The sequence below is a fragment of the Cherax quadricarinatus genome, chromosome 11, assembly GCF_038502225.1.
Source record: "Cherax quadricarinatus isolate ZL_2023a chromosome 11, ASM3850222v1, whole genome shotgun sequence".
NCBI lineage: Eukaryota > Metazoa > Arthropoda > Malacostraca > Decapoda > Parastacidae > Cherax > Cherax quadricarinatus.
In genome coordinates this window covers 4,675,899-4,697,744 of record NC_091302.1, presented here as the reverse complement: position 1 = coordinate 4,697,744, position 21,846 = coordinate 4,675,899, and the positions used below count along the sequence as shown (strand labels likewise).

The 21,846-nt window shown below is 38.5% G+C and overlaps 1 protein-coding gene across 1 annotated transcript in view; it reads left to right on the top strand.

The window, feature by feature from the left end:
- fliI (FLII actin remodeling protein) overlaps positions 1 to 21,846 on the top strand; it is a 140,045-nt gene that overhangs the window by 7,979 nt on the left and 110,220 nt on the right. Inside the window, exons 2-3 of the mRNA XM_070083904.1 lie at positions 7,475 to 7,585; positions 14,903 to 15,141. Coding sequence (XP_069940005.1) covers positions 7,475 to 7,585; positions 14,903 to 15,141 — 350 coding nt within the window. The remainder of the gene's footprint in view (positions 1 to 7,474; positions 7,586 to 14,902; positions 15,142 to 21,846) is intronic.

The window sequence follows — 21,846 nt, the reverse complement described above, 5'->3', positions numbered from 1 at the left end:
TTGAGACGTCTCGGATAGAAAACCAATATATCATCAACGTATCTTAGCCAGGTAACGGTGTTGGGAATGAAGGTGCTGAATTTCTCTGTCTCCAGGTTTTCCATGAAGAGGTTGGCAAGCACAGCACTGAGCGGGCTGCCCATTGCCATCCCAAAGCATTGTTTGTAACAGTTGTCCTGATACTTGAAGAAGTTGAAATTAACACAAAGTTCCACTAGATTGATGAAATCTAGAAGAGGTAAAGGGAGGTCGTGGTTTTCAGTGAGCCTCTGTCTCAGAATGTTGATTGCAGCATCAGTAGGAACGTTGGTAAAGAGGGCTGTGACATCGAAGGAAGCAATGCTTTTGTTTTTGACATTCAGGTTGGAAATTCGGGAGAGAAGGTCACCTGAGTGTTTGAGGTGGGCTTGACTGATGGTGCCCAGAAGCGCTGAAAGGTATTTGGCAATGTGGCCGGCTAGTCTGTGTGGTGCGCTCCCTATGCCCGAAGTGATAGGCCGTAGTGGGATGCCAGGTTTGTGTGTCTTAGGAAGGCCATACAGGCGTGCTGGTTTCGGTTGACCTGGTAAAAGTTTAAGTAGTTTCTTGCCTTGTTCTGATTTTCGTAAGATGCTACGAGCCTTTTGAAGGAAAGTCTGGGTACTTTGAAGTAGCACTGATTCCGATACAGGCTGGTATGTGTTGGCATTGTTGAGAAGATTTAAGACTTTATTGTTGTAGTCGACAGTGTTGAGTAACACCACACCACCTCCTTTGTCAGCGGTTGTAATGACGATATCATCGTTGTTGGCCAGGTTCCTGAGTGCTTGGATGTATCTTCTGGGAATGACCGGTCTTGAAGGCTCAGTAGCTGCAGCAGTGATAATTCTTTGAACAAAGCCCTTTTGAAACTCGGAGTCTCCTAAAGGTTGGTTCTTGGTTACCATATCCACCAGATTATGTTTCTTGTTGACGCCAGTAGTAAACTTGAGCCCTAGGCTGAGGGCTTCTGTCTCGGTGACGGTTAATGTATAGGAAGATAAGTTATTTATGATTTCTGGTCGTCCCATTTCGCTCCATTTGCTGTGGGAGCACAGGTCTTGTAGTTTTCGTGATAGCTTCAATTTTTGTTGGATGTTGGCAGTGGTAACTTGGCTGAGTATATATTCTGCAGTCCTTCTGTCAGGAGTAGGAAGTGAAGCAAGAATCTGAGCGGCACGTAATGAGGCCTCCTTCTGAGCATGTCGCAGTTCATCAGAGCTTTCTCTAAGGTAGGCGTAAACAGCAGGAGAGAAAGGGTGTCTAGACGTGGTCAGTTCTCGAGGAGTGGACCGTGGTACCACCATCTCAGCAAGACAGTCTTCTAGGAAGACGTGTCGGTTCCGAAGACTATTAGCTTTGAGTAGGAGAGAGAGGTATTCTCTGTATGCTATGTCCATAGTGTGTTGCAGTGTCAGACAAGATGGTATAAACCTTGGTAATAATCACCGTCACTGACACTATAGAACGCAACACTGGAAACTACAAAATTTCAAAAACATTGGCATACATGATACTTAAGCAGCACCAACCCAACAACACAGGAGTCACATGATTTCATCGTCTACCCGTCCTCATCATAGGTAGAGATTGTTTTGATAAGGACCTGCCTCGCATGGGCCAGTAGGCCTTCTACAGTGTCCCTCCATTATTATGTTCTTATAACATTCCTCAGGTCACGTGCGTCACATCTCACTCTCCGCCTATATATATAATGTCTTTCTACCTCTGTATGTTAGAAGTGATCAAGGTCCCAGGACCGAAACGTTTTCTAATAAATATGTTATAGTGTTTGCTTACGTGTCTTTCTAAACCAACTTGTCGGTATTTATTACCAAGGTTTATACCATATATATATATATATATATATATATATATATATATATATATATATATATATATATATATATATATATATATATATATATATATATATATATATGTATATATATATGTATATATATATATATATATATATATATATATATATATATATATATATATATATATATATATATATATATATATATATATATATATATATATACAGTGGACCCCCGCATAATGATCAGCTCCCAACTCGAAAAATTATGTAAGTGTATTTTTGTAAGTGATTTTGTAGGTGTATTTTAAGGGGTCTGAAACGGACTAATCTAATTCACAATATTTCTTATGGGAACAAATTCTGTCTATAACGGCACCCAAACAGACTTCTGGATTGAAATAATATCGTTATGTGGGGGTCCACTGTATATATGTATATATATGTGTATATATATATATAATATATATATATATATATATATATATATATATATATATATATATATATATACTGTATATATGGTATAAACCTTGGTAATAAATACCGACAAGTTGGTTTAGAAAGACACGTAAGCAAACACTATAACATATTTATTAGAAAACGTTTCGGTCCTGGGACCTTGATCACTTCTAACAAGGCAGGGTGGCCCGAAAAAGAAAAACTTTCACCATCATTCACTCCATCACTGTCTTGCCAGAAGGGTGCTTTACACTACAGTTTTTAAACTGCAACATTAACACCCCTCCTTCAGAGTGCAGGCACTGTACTTCCCATCTCCAGGACTCAAGTCCGGCCTGTCGGTTTCCCTGAATCCCTTCATAAATGTTACTTTGCTCACACTCCAACAGCACGTCAAGTATTAAAAACCATTTGTCTCCATTCACTCCTATCAAACACGCTCACGCATGCCTGCTGGAAGTCCAAGCCCCTCGCACACAAAACCTCCTTTACCCCCTCCCTCCAACCTTTCCTAGGCCGACCCCTACCCCGCCTTCCTTCCACTACAGACTGATACACTCTTGAAGTCATTCTGTTTCGCTCCATTCTCTCTACATGTCCGAACCACCTCAACAACCCTTCCTCAGCCCTCTGGACAACAGTTTTGGTAATCCCGCACCTCCTCCTAACTTCCAAACTACGAATTCTCTGCATTATATTCACACCACACATTGCCCTCACACATGACATCTCCACTGCCTCCAGCCTTCTCCTCGCTGCAACATTCATCACCCACGCTTCACACCCATATAAGAGCGTTGGTAAAACTATACTCTCATACATTCCCCTCTTTGCCTCCAAGGACAAAGTTCTTTGTCTCCACAGACTCCTAAGTGCACCACTCACTCTTTTTCCCTCATCAATTCTATGATTCACCTCATCTTTCATAGACCCATCCGCTGACACGTCCACTCCCAAATATCTGAATACGTTCACCTCCTCCATACTCTCTCCCTCCAATCTGATATCCAATCTTTCATCACCTAATCTTTTTGTTATCCTCATAACCTTACTCTTTCCTGTATTCACCTTTAATTTTCTTCTTTTGCACACCCTACCAAATTCATCCATCAATCTCTGCAACTTCTCTTCAGAATCTCCCAAGAGCACAGTGTCATCAGCAAAGAGCAGCTGTGACAACTCCCACTTTGTGTGTGATTCTTTATCTTTTAACTCCACGCCTCTTGCCAAGACCCTCGCATTTACTTCTCTTACAACCCCATCTATAAATATATTAAACAACCACGGTGACATCACACATCCTTGTCTAAGGCCTACTTTTACTGGGAAAAAATTTCCCTCTTTCCTACATACTCTAACTTGAGCCTCACTATCCTCGTAAAAACTCTTCACTGCTTTCAGTAACCTACCTCCTACACCATACACTTGCAACATCTGCCACATTGCCCCCCTATCCACCCTGTCATACGCCTTTTCCAAATCCATAAATGCCACAAAGACCTCTTTAGCCTTATCTAAATACTGTTCACTTATATGTTTCACTGTAAACACCTGGTCCACACACCCCCTACCTTTCCTAAAGCCTCCTTGTTCATCTGCTATCCTATTCTCTGTCTTACTCTTAATTCTTTCAATTATAACTCTACCATATACTTTACCAGGTATACTCAACAGACTTATCCCCCTATAATTTTTGCACTCTCTTTTATCCCCTTTACCTTTATACAAAGGAACTATGCATGCTCTCTGCCAATCCCTAGGTACCTTACCCTCTTCCATACATTTATTAAATAATTGCACCAACCACTCTAAAACTATATCCCCACCTGCTTTTAACATTTCTATCTTTATCCCATCAATCCCAGCTGCCTTACCCCCTTTCATTTTACCTACTGCCTCACGAACTTCCCCCACACTCACAACTGGCTCTTCCTCACTCCTACAAGATGTTATTCCTCCTTGCCCTATACACGAAATCACAGCTTCACTATCTTCATCAACATTTAACAATTCCTCAAAATATTCCCTCCATCTTCCCAATACCTCTAACTCTCCATTTAGTAACTCTCCTCTCCTATTTTTAACTGACAAATCCATTTGTTCTCTAGGCTTTCTTAACTTGTTAATCTCACTCCAAAACTTTTTCTTATTTTCAACAAAATTTGTTGATAACATCTCACCCACTCTCTCATTTGCTCTCTTTTTACATTGCTTCACCACTCTCTTAACCTCTCTCTTTTTCTCCATATACTCTTCCCTCCTTGCATCACTTCTACTTTGTAAAAACTTCTCATATGCTAACTTTTTCTCCCTTACTACTCTCTTTACATCATCATTCCACCAATCGCTCCTCTTCCCTCCTGCATGTATATATATATTATATATACAGTGGACCCCCGCTTAACGATCACCTCCCAATGCGACCAATTATGTAAGTGTATTTATGTAAGTGCGTTTGTACGTGTATGTTTGGGGGTTGAAATGGACTAATCTACTTCAAAATATTCCTTATGGGAACAAATTCGGTCAGTACTGGCACCTCAACATACTTCTGGAATGAAAAAATATCGTTAACCGGGGGTCCACTGTGTGTGTATATATATATATATATATATATATATATATATATATATATATATATATATATATATATATATACACCTACCATCCGACTTACGACCGAGTTGACCGCCGCATAGCAATTTTAATCCGTGCAAGAGGGCTCATTGTTATGCGAAATGATCGGTATGCGAATGAATTTTCCCCATAAGAAATAATGGAAATCAAATTAATCCGTGCAAGACACCCAAAAGTATGAAAAAAAAAATTTACCACATGAAATGTTAATTTTAATACACACAAACTGAAAAAGGCATGCACAATTACATGACACTTACTTTTATTGAAGATCTGGTGATGATTGATGGGATGTGAGGAGGGGAGAGAGAGTGTTAGTGTTTAGAAGGGAAATCCCCTTCCATTAAGACTTGAGGTGTCGAGTCTTTTTCTGGGGTTACTTCCCTTCTTCTTTTAATGCCACTAGGACCAGCTTCAGAGTCACTGGACTTCTTTCGCACAACATATCTGTCCATAGTGGCCTGTACCTCTCGTTCCTTTATGACTTCCCTAAAGTGTTTCACAACATTGTCAGTGTAATAGTCACCAGCACGGCTTGCAATAGCTGTGTGAGGGTGATTCCTAGGAATCCACCTAGACAGTAGCCTCAAATTCCAGACACATATACAACAAATTTCCAAGAAAATCTATAAGACAGTAGGTATACTATCAAAGAAATAGTACTATGTTCCACAGTCATCTCTCCTTGCACTGTATCACTCACTCATCTACCCTTATCTCACATATGGAATTTGTGCATGGGGGTCAACAACATCAAATCACCTAAAGCCTCTAATAACTCAGCAAAAGGCTGCAATCAGAATGATAATAAATTCCTACTCGCAACAGCATACTCCACTTCTATTCAAAAATCTAAATTTGCTCACCATAAAGAACATCCACACTTATTCATGTGCCTACTACGTACATAGAACAATACACGCAAACATAAACCCTCCACTCAAACTTCTCCTCACCAACCTTAATAGGACACACGACCATAACACAAGACATAGAACTCTTTTTCATGTACCTCGTGTCCATATCACACTGTAAAAACTCTATGCATATAAAGGGTCCCAAAATCTGGAATTCATTACCAGAACATACTAAAGTAACCAGGCCTGAAAATCAATTTAAGACTCTTCTAAACAACCACTTACTCACCCAGGACTAAATAATCAACACTCAATATTTAACATTACCAATAATTCTCCCAATTACTTAAATCTTAAAACTTCAAGACAACATGCAGTAAATTGATATCTTGTTTGTTATACATTGTAATTTGACAAATTTGTACAACTATAATGCTTCAATATCGAAATGTTCAAATTTCATTGTTTCAAATACTCAATTGTACTTCATATTGTAAATTGTTTACTGTAATTTCTACCACTGAACCTTTCATTGCTTGTTAATTTTTAAGTTAATTTTAAGCCTGCCCATAATGTTCTGCATACAAGGGGCTTTTGGCATGTACACTCAACTACTATAATTCCTTATACAACTATGTATCATGTCCAAATAAAATATATGAATATGAATGTGAATACTGGTCAGAGAGCCCGTCGTAAGTCCGAGTCGTCAGTAATTGAGCACGCCGCTAAGTGAGGAGAGGCCGTATTTGTAAACATAGACACACGTACATGCATACATATTACTATTATTACCATTACTGCTATTACTACTACTATTGCTATTTCTACTATTACTACTACTACTACTGTTACTACTTCTACTATTACTACTACTACTACTACTACTGTTACTACTTCTACTGTTACTACTACTATTACCATTCTCTTAATTTTTTTGTGTTATCCTAGATAATCTAGTCATATGCTGCTATGTATGATAATCTGTGCAACTCTATTTATTTGTACCTTTACCTGAATAAAAACTAACTAACTGCTATTACTAATGTAACTATTATTACTACTACTACTAGTACACACAATAATAACAATAATACTGCTACTAATAATACTAAATACTAACTGCTACTACTTAATAAGTCTATTTAGGTACAGGTACACTTAACTCGTAAACGGTCCAAACGTATATACTGTATACGTTCACTACCGTACTGCCCCAACTTTTTTGAGAAAAAAAACATTGTTGTTTTTTAATAGGAAAAAAGAGCATATTGTACCCAGGCATCCCCAATTATTTTAATATGGTGCACAGTGAGTGCTCACACCCATTCTCACATGTCTAGGCGACTCAGGCTTATCTTGGCAATGTTAAATGTAGGACACATAAAACGCATATATACGTTTGGGGCACTAGCGGTAAAAACGTATATATACGTTTGGACCGTTTACGGGTTAAATGTAATTATCACACATAGTGTAAATTACCCACCAGGATAACCCAAAAATAAAAGTCAGTGTGAATTATTTTCATTGTGGTTCTCGTACTTAGATACTATAATATTAAGGAACTTAGAAATAAAATGCATATACGTATGTATTCTTTATTAATACCAATAACTAATTTTCCAAGAGGATTTAGTAATATTGTGATTAGAGTACAGTATTATATTATTTACAGGAAACTGGCATCCCTCGGAGCATCAAAGACATGTCAAGTCTTCGATGGCTTCGTGCCAACAACACCGGGATAGATACTGTGCCTGAGGAAATCAGTAAACTTCAGAAGTTGGTTAGTACTCTTTTAAGTTTAAAATGTCTGCCACTTGATTGTGATGGAGATGCTTTATATACAGGAGCTCCTTGCCTTATGATGGTTTGACTTACGATATTTTGACTTTTTCAATGGTGCGAAAGCATTTACTTTGGAGATGAAACTTAAGATAATTATCCAGCATGTAGGTGGCAAATCCTTAACTTGTATTCATTTATTTACTTTTCAATATTGATATTTAGTTAGTCACAGTAATTATTTGTTTATTTACTTATTCAGTGACTAGTTATTTATTTACTTATTTAGCATATATTCATATTTGACTTACGATATTTTTAACTTTTGATGGGTTCGTTGAAACATAACCCTATCGTAACTTGAGGAACACCTGTATATGTATATATAAAACACTCCTAGTGCTTCCCTGATTATAATAATAATTTGAATAAACAGCTGTCAGTTATCATAGACAGTAAATCATTGATTTTCTGGCATACCCTGTAGGTGAAGATATGATGGATTTTGGGCAACACTGGATGGTCATGTATTTTATGGTCCCTCATTGTTTCACAGTATTATTATATGTTTAAACTCCAAATTCGTCAGGACAGTTGAAAAACATTGAACATTGAATAACCTATCGCTGGAGACATGATCTATTATACGAAATATGCAAACTAACACATATCATTTACATATTACATATTTACATATTACAAAATGTATTGAAAAATCACTGTTATATGAATGTGTTGTATTCATAGAGATTAATGAGGTGGTTAAGTAAGTTTATTTAGGTACAGGTGTACATAAGTACAATTATCATACGTATGTGTAAATTACCCACTAGGATAGCCCATAAAAGTCTGACAAAGTAACTTATTTCCATTGGGGTCCTTGAAATTCATTGTTGTCCTTGAGAGTGGACTCTGATGGGTCTTGTCACAAAGTTCAGTTTCTTGAAAGGATGGAGGCAGAGACTTGTATATTTTATTTTATTTATCCATATTCATCCTGATGTAAACAAAAAAATAAACATACATAGCAAATTTATATTAAGAGGCTAGTGTCCCCCAAAGAGGAAAATACAGTACAGTATAATACAATTTTTATTCCTTAAGCAGTACAAACAATGTAGTTTACATCTAATAATACATTGGTAGGCACAGAAGAAAACTAACTGTGCAATGCATTTCAGGCCAACTAATCATGTCGTAAATGTTAATTAACCCTTTCAGGATCCAGAGACCAAATTTCAAAGTGTGCACCAGTGTCCAAGAATTTTCAAAAAATAATTTTGTTATTTTTTTCTTATGAAATGGTAGATAATCTTTTTCTGAAGGTAATAAAACAAAAAGTACGAAATTTGATGGAAAATTGACGAAATTATGCTCGCAAATTTTGATGTGTCAGTGATATTTGCGCATCTGCGATTTTGCCGACTTTGACTTCTATTTTAGGCCAATTACATTATTCCAGTCGACCAAATTCTTAGCTATTTCACTAGTATTACTTCTATTCTATCGATTGAGCACAAGAATTCGCCAAGTCAACTGTTTCAACTACAAAATAAAGTGATCGGAAATTGGTAATTTGGCCAATTTAATGCAAAGTTCAAAATATTCCAATTTCAAAATAGGGTCCAGAATAAACAATGCAGGCATTCCTGGCACTAGACTAGCATTTCCTCTGTTCATTAGTTACGTTTTTAGGCTTTACTAATGAATTCCATTTTGATTTTTTATTCACATAATAAATTTTTATTCAAACCAAAAAATAGAAGATTACTGTTATGCAATATTGTAATAATTGTATAAATAATATCACCACGTTTGTGAACGTATACTAGACTCACCAGCAGGTGTGTATTAGACGTGTGAGGTCATTTGTTTACTCTTAACCCTTTCAGGGTTTTGGCCGTGCTAGTACGGCTTACGCCCCAGGGTTTTTGACGTACTAGTACGCCTAAATTCTAGCGCCCTCAAATCTAGTGAGAGAAAGCTGGTAGGCCTACATATGAAAGAATGGGTCTTTGTGGTCAGTGTGCGCAGTATAAAATAAATACTGAAGCACACAGTGCGTAATGAGAAAAAAAAAAACTTTGACTGTGTTTTTGGATTAAAACAGCAACTTTGCACTGTATTTTCGTATGGTATTTATTGTTGTATTCTAGTTTTCCTGGTCTCATTTTATAGAATGGAAGACATACAGTGGACCCCCGCATACCGATTTTAATCCGTGCAAGAGGGCTCATTGGTATGCGAAATAATCGGTATGCGAATGAATTTTCCCCATAAGAAATAATGGAAATCAAATTAATCCGTGCAAGACACCCAAAAGTATGAAAAAAAAATTTTTACCACGTGAAATATACATTTTCCTACACACAAAGAGAAGGATACATGCACAATAGTAGAGTGGTACATGCACAGTATATATTGTGCATGTACTAGTCTACTAAATGAAGAATAAATGACACTTACCTTTATTGAAGATGCAGCAATGACTGATGAGACACTGTGTCCTGGGAGTGCCTTTTCCTCCTGAGTACTGTAGGTCCTGTTTGGTATTTTCTTCCAGAACATGCCTTATCACACTGTGTATGTCACTACGATTCTTAAATCTCTCAAACCAACCTTTGCTGGCTTTAAATTCACCAATATGAGCACTAGTTCCAGGCATTTTTCCCTGTTCACCTGGGTGTTAGTCGACTGGTGTGGGTTGCATCCTGGGAGACAAGATTAAGGACCCCAATGGAAATAAGTTAGACAGTCTTCGATGACACTGACTTTTTTGGGTTATCCTGGGTGGCAAATCCTCTGGGGTTAATTGTTTCTTGGTATATTCTCAATAAGCCACACCAACAACAGTGCTACAGCAGCAGCAGACGATGCTACAGCAGCAGCAGATGATGCTACAGCAGCAGCAGCAGCAGCAGACGATGCTACAGCAGCAGCAGCAGCAGACGATGCTACAGCAGCAGCAGCAGCTGACAGTGCTACAGCAGCAGCAGACGATGCTACAGCAGCAGCAGACGATGCTACAGCAGCAGCAGACGATGCTACAGCAGCAGCAGACGATGCTACAGCAGCAGCAGCAGCTGACAGTGCAGCAGCAGCAGCTGTACCACCAATAGTAGCGATGGTTGATTGGGGTTTATTATGCAACCTGGCCAGCTCGGAGACACGCACTCCACTTTCATACTTATCAATGATCTTTTTCTTCATCTCTGTAGTAATTCTCACCCTTATTGCTGTAGGGTTGGCACTAGAAGCTTTCTTGGGGCCCATGGTCACTTATTTTCCAGATAAAATCACCAAAAACACTGTAATAATACGAAATGTTACGATTGTACGCTTGGATGCTACCGCGGAGGCTGGCTGGTAAACAATGCCACCGGCGGAACATGTGAGGCTGGCTAAGGCGCACATTGGACGCGTCTCGGATGAACAGCGGTGAGCGGGTTTTTAAGCGGTATGTGAGGCAAAATTTTAGCGATAAAATGTATCGGTATGCGGATTAAACGTTATGTGATGCCAACGGTATGCGGGGGTCCACTGTATTACAGAAATTGAGATGATTTTGACAGGTTTTACAATGAAAAGTACCTTGAAATTGAGCTCAAAGTAGCAGAAATGTTCGATTTTTACCAAAGTTCAAAAGTAAACAAATCATGCCAAGCATCCAATACACGTCAACTGGTGAGTCTCATATTCTTTCACAAGTGCGCTGATCTCATTTATACCATTTCTACACTAATGCAGTAGTCTGCATAACAGTAAATCTTCTATTTTTTGTAAGAATAAAAATTCAAAGTGGAAAGCCAAAGAAATATAAGAGGGGCCTGGGGTTGTGACTAACGAACAGAGAACTTGTTACACCTACCATCCAACTTACGGCCGAGTTCGGTTTCGAGAAACCGGTCGTAAGTCGAAATAGACGTAAGTCAAACTTTACTACTGAATATCAACATAACATTTTTGTAATGACTTTATTTTATTGTTTTATTTTGGTATTTCATGTTTTACTTTACTTTTTATGCTGTTAGTACTGTATTTTATACTGTAAGGTTTAGGATAAACATTGTGTACAACACAAACACTTGTTTATTTCCCAGAAATTTGGCATAAAAAACATGGTCGTAAGTCGAGTCGTCGTATGTCGAGCAGGTCGTAAGTCATAAGTCCTGGCCCTTTATCACTCTCTTATTTACCCCTATCTCGCCTATGGAATTTGTGCATGGGGCTCAACAACAATTAACCATCTCAGACCACTAATTACCCAACAAAAGGCTGCAGTTAGAATGATAACAAATTCTCACTACAGGCAGCACACTCCACCAATATTCAAAACACTCAACCTACTCACCATACAAAACATCCATACTTATTACTGCACCTATTACATACATAGAACACTTAACTCTGATATTAACCCTCCCCTCAAACATCTCCTTGCCAACCTCAACAGAACACATGACCATAACACAAGGCACAGATCACTCTTTGATGTTCCTCGTTTCCATCTCACGCTATGCAAAAACTCAATTCACATAAAAGGCCCTAAAATCTGGAATTCATTACCTGTAAATATAAAAGAAACACTACCTGTTTATAAATTCAAGTCTCTTCTCAAAGATCACTTACTCACTCAAAACCAAATAAATACTGAATAACTGAACCTTATAAATTGTATATCCTAAATGTTACTCACAATTATATCACACAAATGTTAAACCTAGGACCCAATCTAACTTTATTATTTTTTTAAATACACTACCTAACAGAATACTCCATTCGACTGAATGTACAGCAATGCATGCAACCATATGACCTGTCTTTGTAATACTCATTTGTGCTTTATAGTTATCTGTTTACAATAATGTTTTATCACTGATTTCATCATTGCTTAGTTAATCTTAAGTTAATTTTAAGCCAGCCCGTAATGCTATGCATATAAGTGGCTTTGGCATGCTGCTCTTACCTGTATTTTTTTGTACCTCTGTATGTATGCTAAAATTACTAAATAAATAAATAAATAAATAAATAGTAGGTGTATTTTAGTGCCAGGAATGTCTTTCTTGTTTATTCTGGACCCTATTCGGAAATTGGTGTCTTTTGAAATTTGTGTGAAATTGGCAAAATTGCTAAATTCTGACCGCTTTATTGGATAGTTGAAATTGGTAAGTGGGTGGTTTCTTGTACTCATTCGATAGAAAAAATGGAGTTCTAGCGAAATAGTTATGATTTTTGTCGACTAGTATACTGGAATTGGCCGAAAATAGGGCTCAAAGTGGGCAAAATCGCCGATGTGTAAACTTCGTCAAGACCGCTAACTTCGTGAGAGCATAATTTCGTAAGTTTTCCATCAAATTTCATACTGTTGGTGTCATTATGATCAGGAAAAGATTCTCCATCTTTTCATAAGAAAAAATAATTTTTTTTTTTTAAATTTGGGGATCCTGAGAACAAGTCTCAGAGAGGGCCTGGGGACCCTGAAAGTGTTAAACATCGGCAAAAATTTAACATTTCCACTACTTTGAGCTCAGTTTCAAGCCATTTCCAGTACAAAAACCAATTAAAATCATCTCTATTTCTGTAATATGTCTTCCATTCTATCAAATGAGACCAAGAAATTGCAAATACAACTATTAAAAAATATACGAAAAAACACTGCAAAGTCACTGTTTTAATCGAAAATTACGGTCTCAGTTTTCTTTCTCTCGTTATGCACTATGTGCTGCAGGATTTGTTCTGTGTGATCCACACATACCAAATAGATGTATTCTCTCATATCTAGGCCAAAATTTACCGCTCACAGCTTATCAGAGTGAGCTGAGCTTATGATGTAGATCTGCGGTTTGGACCCTCAACGTAAAGCCGTAGATCTATGGCACGGACCCTCAAAGGGTTAAGAACTAGACATGGACTATTATGTAGGACTTCTTATGCAGTTAACTACAATCATTGTTAAGGGTTATATACTGCATACAGAATTAATTGTTAAGTATTATAATCCTTTGTGTTTATGTATTTTACTGTACATTCCTTCGATTCTAAAACCATCTGATCTCTGCTAAGTACAGAGCCTGCACTGTGATGTAGGGGTGGGGATATTTGCAGTTTTCAACTGTAGTACTGGTGCCCCTCTGGCAAGACAGTGATGTAGTGAATGATGATGACAGTGGGATACAGTCAGTTTGTTAAAAAAAAAAAAAAAAAAATTGTCCTACAATCCAGTGGTTGTTTTCAAAGTTTTGTTTTTGATAATCAAAAAACACAACTTTTACATGTGGATGCACATCCACCAAGAGTTCTGGATGTGTATAGAAATTATCAAGTCAAGAGATAACACAAGTGTCATGGTCCCAAAACTGTTCAACTGCCTCTCAGCATACATAAGGAGAATTACCAATAGCCCATTGGCTGTCTTGAGGGCACCGGACAGGGACTTAATGTCAGTACCTGACTAGCCGGGCTGTGGTTTGTACGTTGGTTTATGTGCAGTCAGCAGTAACAGCCTGGTTGATCAGGACTTGATCCACCATGAGGCCTGGTCATGGACCGGGCTGTGGGGGGTATTGACCCCTGGAACACCATCCAGGTATAAAAGAAACTTGAATGCAAAGTTCTTGCATCTCACTTAAAATGAATTTTGGAATAAAGTGATGATTAAGCCAGTCAATAAATAATTCCTCTGTCATCCATGTTGTATTTAGTATCACTTTCAAAATGTTAAGAGCATTGTTTTCTTTAAGATTATCTAAACATCTAAACTGGTATATCTGCACACCTATGGCAAGACAGTGATAATGTGAATGATGGTGAAAGTGTTTCTTTTTCAGGTCACCCTGCCTAGGTAGGAGATATTAACCCTTAAATGGTCCAAACATATATATACGTTTTTTCAACATCTGAAAGTATGTAAAAAATGTAGATCTTCTTTTTTGTTTTACACATGAAAACGTGTAAAAAAATTTTTATCTACATTTTTTTTTTTTTGTTATACAGTGGACCCCTGGTTAACGATATTTTTTCACTCCAGAAGTATGTTCAGGTGCCAGTACTGACCGAATTTGTTCCCATAAGGAATATTGTGAAGTAGATTAGTCCATTTCAGACCCCCAAACATACACGTACAAACGCACTTACATAAATACACTTACATAATTGGTCGCATTCGGAGGTAATCGTTATGCGGGGGTCCACTGTATTTGAAAATATGTAAAAAAAGTAGATCTACTTTTGTAGCACTACGAATTTGAACGTCGATCTGTTTGGACCGTTTAAGGGTTGTGTTAAAAAAAAATTTTAACACTTTTTAATTTTATTTCAGGAACATCTGTCTTTAAAAGGCAATAATTTAGAAAAACTCTATGGAGCAATAACAGCCCTGCCATGCCTCCGATCTCTTAATGTCCGCCGAAACAAACTCAAGAAATCTGGCATTCCCAGTGATCTCTTCGAAATGGATGATTTAACTACGTTAGATTTCTCACACAACAGTCTATCTGAAATTCCTGAAGGTTTAGAAGAAGCAAAGTCTCTCTTGGTGCTCAATCTCTCTGACAACTAGTAAGTGATTCATTGATGACTACATTATATTTACACTGTTATATACTGTATAGTCCTGGGGAAGTACTTAACACCTAAGAATTGTACAGTGCTTGGAAAAAGGGACAAATCAGGTTTGATACAAGGAAGAGGAGGGTAGTTTAAATATATTCCTTGCATCAGGAGCCTTGCACCAGAATCATGACACCTTTTGGGAGGTATGTACAATATTACATTATATAATACAGTGGACCCCCGCATAACGATTACCTCCGAATGCGACCAGTTATGTTAGTGTATTTATGTAAGTGCATTTGTACGTGTATGTTTGGGGGTCTGAAATGGACTAATCTACTTCACAATATTCCTTATGGGAATAAATTCGGTCAGTACTGGCACCTGAACGTACTTATGGAGTGAAAAAATATCGTTAACCGGGGGTCCACTGTACATTATTAAAATGTTTAAATATATCAGCTGGAGAATCCTTTCTCTGTAAGCCATGTGTGTTGTAAGAGGTGACTAAAATGCTTGGGAGCAAAGTGCTAGTAACCCCTTCTGTGTAAATTACTAAATGTAATTTTTTTTTTTTTTTTTTGGGGGGGGGGGGGGTACCCCGGCATCAGTGGAAGATGGCCGATATGTTAAAAAAATCAGCTGAAGAAATGGTGCTGTTTGAAATGAAAAAATCAGTTTTCATGTCTTAATTCAGGTGCAGAAATGAGGGACTTAAGGGCAAGGATAACTATAGCATTAGGTTTCCACTGGCCTTGTGAAATGTTAAATGGGTTTATAATGAAATCATCATGGTTCTTAACTTTTTTTTCTACAAATCATTATGGATAGCCAAGTATTTTCAGCTGTCCAGTGATGGTGCTGATTTCTTACTTTGCATTGTATGGAAGATTTAAATAGTATTTGTAGTCTTCCAGCATTAAATTTTTAACAGAGTGGCTCTTCCTGAATCTTTGTATACCTGGAGTATGCCTGGAGAGGGTTTCAGGGGTCAGTGCCCCGGCGACCCGGTCTGAGACCATGCCTCGTAGTGGATAAGGGTCTGATTAACCAGGGTGTTACTGCTGGCCACATGCAAACTGATGTATGAACCACAGCCCAGCTGGTCAGGTACTGACTTTAGGTGCCTGTCCAGCGTCTTCTTGAAGACAGCCAGGGGTCTATTGGTAATCCCCCTTATATATGATGGGAGGCAATTGAACAGTCTCAGGCTCCCCATACTTATTGTGTTGCATCTCCTGCCGAGTCTTTTGCTTTCATAGGGAGTGATTTTCGTGTGCAAGTTTGTTACCAATCCTTCTAGGATTTTCCAAGTGTATATTATTGATGGGATAAAGATAGAAATGTTAAAAGCAGGTGGGGATATAGTTTTGGAATGGTTGGTGCAATTATTTAATAAATGTATGGAAGAGGGTAAGGTACCTAGGGATTGGCAGAGAGCATGCATAGTTCCTTTGTATAAAGGCAAAGGGGATAAAAGAGAGTGCAAAAATTATAGGGGGATAAGTCTGTTGAGTGTACCTGGTAAAGTGTATGGTAGAGTTATAATTGAAAGAATTAAGAGTAAGACGGAGAATAGGATAGCAGATGAACAAGGAGGCTTTAGGAAAGGTAGGGGGTGTGTGGACCAGGTGTTTACAGTGAAACATATAAGTGAACAGTATTTAGATAAGGCTAAAGAGGTCTTTGTGGCATTTATGGATTTGGAAAAGGCGTATGACAGGGTGGATAGGGGAGCAATGTGGCAGATGTTGCAGGTGTATGGTGTAGGAGGTAGGTTACTGAAAGCAGTGAAGAGTTTTTACGAGGATAGTGAGGCTCAAGTTAGAGTATGTAGGAAAGAGGGAAATTTTTTCCCAGTAAAAGTAGGCCTTAGACAAGGATGTGTGATGTCACCGTGGTTGTTTAATATATTTATAGATGGGGTTGTAAGAGAAGTAAATGCGAGGGTCTTGGCAAGAGGCGTGGAGTTAAAAGATAAAGAATCACACACAAAGTGGGAGTTGTCACAGCTGCTCTTTGCTGATGACACTGTGCTCTTGGGAGATTCTGAAGAGAAGCTGCAGAGATTGGTGGATGAATTTGGTAGGGTGTGCAAAAGAAGAAAATTAAAGGTGAATACAGGAAAGAGTAAGGTTATGAGGATAACAAAAAGATTAGGTGATGAAAGATTGAATATCAGATTGGAGGGAGAGAGTATGGAGGAGGTGAACGTATTCAGATATTTGGGAGTGGACGTGTCAGCAGATGGGTCTATGAAAGATGAGGTGAATCATAGAATTGATGAGGGAAAAAGAGTGAGTGGTGCACTTAGGAGTCTGTGGAGACAAAGAACTTTGTCCTTGGAGGCAAAGAGAGGAATGTATGAGAGTATAGTTTTACCAACGCTCTTATATGGGTGTGAAGCGTGGGTGATGAATGTTGCAGCGAGGAGAAGGCTGGAGGCAGTGGAGATGTCATGTGTGAGGGCAATGTGTGGTGTGAATATAATGCAGAGAATTCGTAGTTTGGAAGTTAGGAGGAGGTGCGGGATTACCAAAACTGTTGTCCAGAGGGCTGAGGAAGGGTTGTTGAGGTGGTTCGGACATGTAGAGAGAATGGAGCGAAACAGAATGACTTCAAGAGTGTATCAGTCTGTAGTGGAAGGAAGGCGGGGTAGGGGTCGGCCTAGGAAGGGTTGGAGGGAGGGGGTAAAGGAGGTTTTGTGTGCGAGGGGCTTGGACTTCCAGCAGGCATGCGTGAGCGTGTTTGATAGGAGTGAATGGAGACAAATGGTTTTTAATACTTGACGTGCTGTTGGAGTGTGAGCAAAGTAACATTTATGAAGGGATTCAGGGAAACCGGCAGGCCGGACTTGAGTCCTGGAGATGGGAAGTACAGTGCCTGCACTCTGAAGGAGGGGTGTTAATGTTGCAGTTTAAAAACTGTAGTGTAAAGCACCCTTCTGGCAAGACAGTGATGGAGTGAATGATGGTGAAAGTTTTTCTTTTTCGGGCCACCCTGCCTTGGTGGGAATCGGCCAGTGTGATAATAAAAAAAAATAAATATTATTATGCAACTTTCTCGCCTGCATTCCAGGGAATACAAATCGAGGGACTTCAACCGTTCCCAGTAATTTAGATACTTTATCTTATTTATGTGTGCCGTAGAAGTTCTTTATACATGCTCTAGGTCATCAATTTTGCCTTCCTTGAAGGGAGCAGTTAGTCACTGAGAATTCATCATTTAATTTGCTTATGCATTCATTTAATTATTTACATTTTTCTAATCATTATTGTTACCAGATTGAGAGTAATGGAAAGCCATTTGTGATGCACCTCCAGCATGTACTTCAAACTTATATCAGTTTATTTAAGCTTCTTCTTATTTCTTTCTTCACACTGGCCATATCCCACTGAGGCAGGGTGGCCCAAAAAGAAAAACAAAAATTTCTCTTTTTAAACTTAATAATATATACAGGAGAGGGGGTTACTAGCCCCTTGCTCCTGGCATTTTAGTCGCCTCTTATGACAGGTATTGCTTAACAGATTAAGAATTCTGGTCCAATTCTGCATGGAGATTATTATTATTTTTTTTTTATTATTAGTCAGCCATCTCCCACCAAGGCAGGGTGACCCTAAAAGAAAGGAAATCCCCAAAAAGAAAATATTTTCACCATCATTCAACACTTTCACCTCACTCATACATAATCACTTGTTTTTGCAGAGATACCCAGATACAACAGTTTAGGAGCATATACTGTAAAGATATTAACATATCCCTCCAAACTGCCAATATCCCAAACTCCTCCTTCAAAATGCAGGCATTGTACTTCCCATTTCCAGTAATCAAGTCTGGCTATATAAAAATAACCAGTTCCCCTGAATCCCTTTACTATATGTTACCCTGCTAACACTCCAACAGCTTGTCAAGTGCCAAAAGCCATTCATCTCCATTTACTGCTATCAAACACACTCACACAGGTTTGCTGGAAATCCATGCCCCTCGCCCACAAAACCTCCTCTACCCTCTCCCTACAACCTTTTCAAGGACAACCCCTACCCTACCTTCCTTCCTTTCCCCTTCTCCAAGTCACTCTACTTTGATCCATTCTCTCTAAATGACCAAACCACCTCAACAACCCCTCTTCAGCCCTCTGACTAATACTTTTAGTAACTCCAAACCTTCTCCTAATTTCCACACTCCGAATTTTCTGCATAATATTTACACCAAACATTGCCCTTAGACAGGACATCTCCACTACCTCCATCCGCCTCCTCGCTGCAGCATTTACAATCCAAGCTTCACACCCATATAAGAGTGTTGGTACCACTATACTTTTGCACATTCCCTTCTTTGCATCTATAGATAACGTTTTTTGTCTCCGCATATATCGCAACGCACCACTCACCTTTTTTCCTTCATCAGTTCTATGGTTGACCTCATCCTTTATAAACCCATCCACTGATATGTTAATTCACAAATATCTAAAAGCATTCACTTCTCCCATACTCTCTCTCTCCAATGTGATATCCAATTTTTCTTTATCTAAATCATTTGATATCTTCATCACCTTACTCTTATCTGTGTTCACTTTCAACTTTCTACCTTTACACACCCTCCCAAACTCATCCACTAACCTTTGCAACTTTTATTTAAAATCTCCCATAAGCACAGTATCATCAGCAAAGAGTAACTGTGTCAACTCCCATTTTGTATTTGATTCCCTCTAATTTAATCCCACCCCTATCCCCAACAACCTAGCATTTACTTCTTTTACAACCCCATCTATAAATATATTAAATCACCATGGTGACATTACACATCCCTGTCTAAGATGTACTTTTACTGGGAAGTAATCTCCCTCTCTTCTACATGCCCTAACCTGAGCCTCACTATCCTCATAAAAACTCTTTACAGCATTTAGTAGCTTACTACCTATTCCATATATGTGCTTGCAATATCTGCCACATTGCTCCTCTAACCACTGTATCATATGCCTTTTATAAATCCATAAATGCAATGAAAATTTCCCTACCTTTATCTAATTACTGCTCACATGTATGCTTCAATGTAAACACTTGATCTACACATCCCCTACCCACTCTAAAACCTCCTTGCTCATCCGCAATCCTACTCTCTGTCTTACCTCTAATTCTTTCAATAATAACCCTACTGTACACTTTTCCTGGTATACTCAGTAAACTTTTTTTTTTTTGTTTTAACAAAGCGGCCGTATCCCACCAAGGCAGGGTGGCCCAATAAGAAAAACAAAAGTTTCTCTATTTAAATTTAGTAATTAATACAGGAGACGGGGTTACTAGCCCCTTGCTTCTGGTATTTTTGTCGCCTCTTACAACACGCATGGCTTACGGAGGAAGAATTCTGTTCCACTTCCCCATGGAGGTTAGAGGAAATAAACAAGAACAAGAACTAGAAAGAAAATAGCAGAAAACTCAGAGGGGTGTGTGCATATATATATATACGCTTGTACATGTATGTGTAGTGTGACCTAAGTGTAAGTAGAAGTAGCAAGACATACCTGAAATCTTGCATGTTTATGAGACAGAATAAAAAGACACCAGCAATCCTACCATTATGTAAAACAATTACAGGCTTTCGTTTTACACTCACTTGGCAGGACAGTAGTACCTCCCTGGGTGGTTGCTGTCTACCAACCTACTACCTATAGCTCAGTAAACTTTTTTTTTTTTTTTTTTTTTTTAACAAGTCAGCCGTTTCCCACCGAGGCAGGGTGACCCAAAAAAGAAAGAAAATACCCAAAAAGAAAATACTTTCATCATCATTCAACACTTTTGCCTCACTCACACATAATCATTGTTTTTGCAGAGCTGCTCAGAACACAACAGTTTAGAAGCATATACGTATGAAGATACACAACATATCCCTCCAAACTTATTCCCCTATAATTTTTACAGTCTCTTTTGTCCCTCTTTCCTTCATATACAGGAAATACACATGCTCTCTGCCAATCCCTAGGTACCTTCCTCTCTTTCATACATTTATAAAACAAAAATACCAACCACTCCAACACTATATCTCCCCCTGCTTTTAACATTTTCTGTCATGATCCTGTCAGTTCCAGCTGCTTTACCCCCTTTCATTCTACGTAATGCCTCACGCACCTCCCCCACACTCACATCCTGCCCTTCTTCACTCCTAAAAGATGTTATACATCCCTCAAAATATTCCCGCCATCTACCCAATACCTCCAGCTCCCCATCTACTAACTCCCCTACTCTGTGTACAACTGACAAATCCATTCGTTCCCTAGGCTTTCTTAACTTGTTTATCTCGCTCCAAAATTTTTTCTTATTTTCATCAAAATTTCTTGACAATGCCTCTCCCACTCTATCATCTGCTCTCCTTTTGCACTTTATCACCACTCTCTTCACCTTTCTTTTACTCTCCATATACTCTGCTCTTCTTATAACACTTCTACTTTATAAAAACTTCTCATAAGCTACCTTTTTCTCTTTTATCACACCCTTTACTTCATCATTCCACCAATCACTCCTCTTTCCTCCTGCACCCACCCTCCTATAACCACAACCTTCTGTCCCACATTCTAATACTGCATTTTTAAAACTATTCCAACCCTCTTCAACCCCCCCACTACTCATACTTGCACCAGCCTACCTTTCTGTCAATAGTTGCTTATATCTCACCCAAACTTCCTCCTCCCTTAGTTTATACACTTTCACCTCTCTC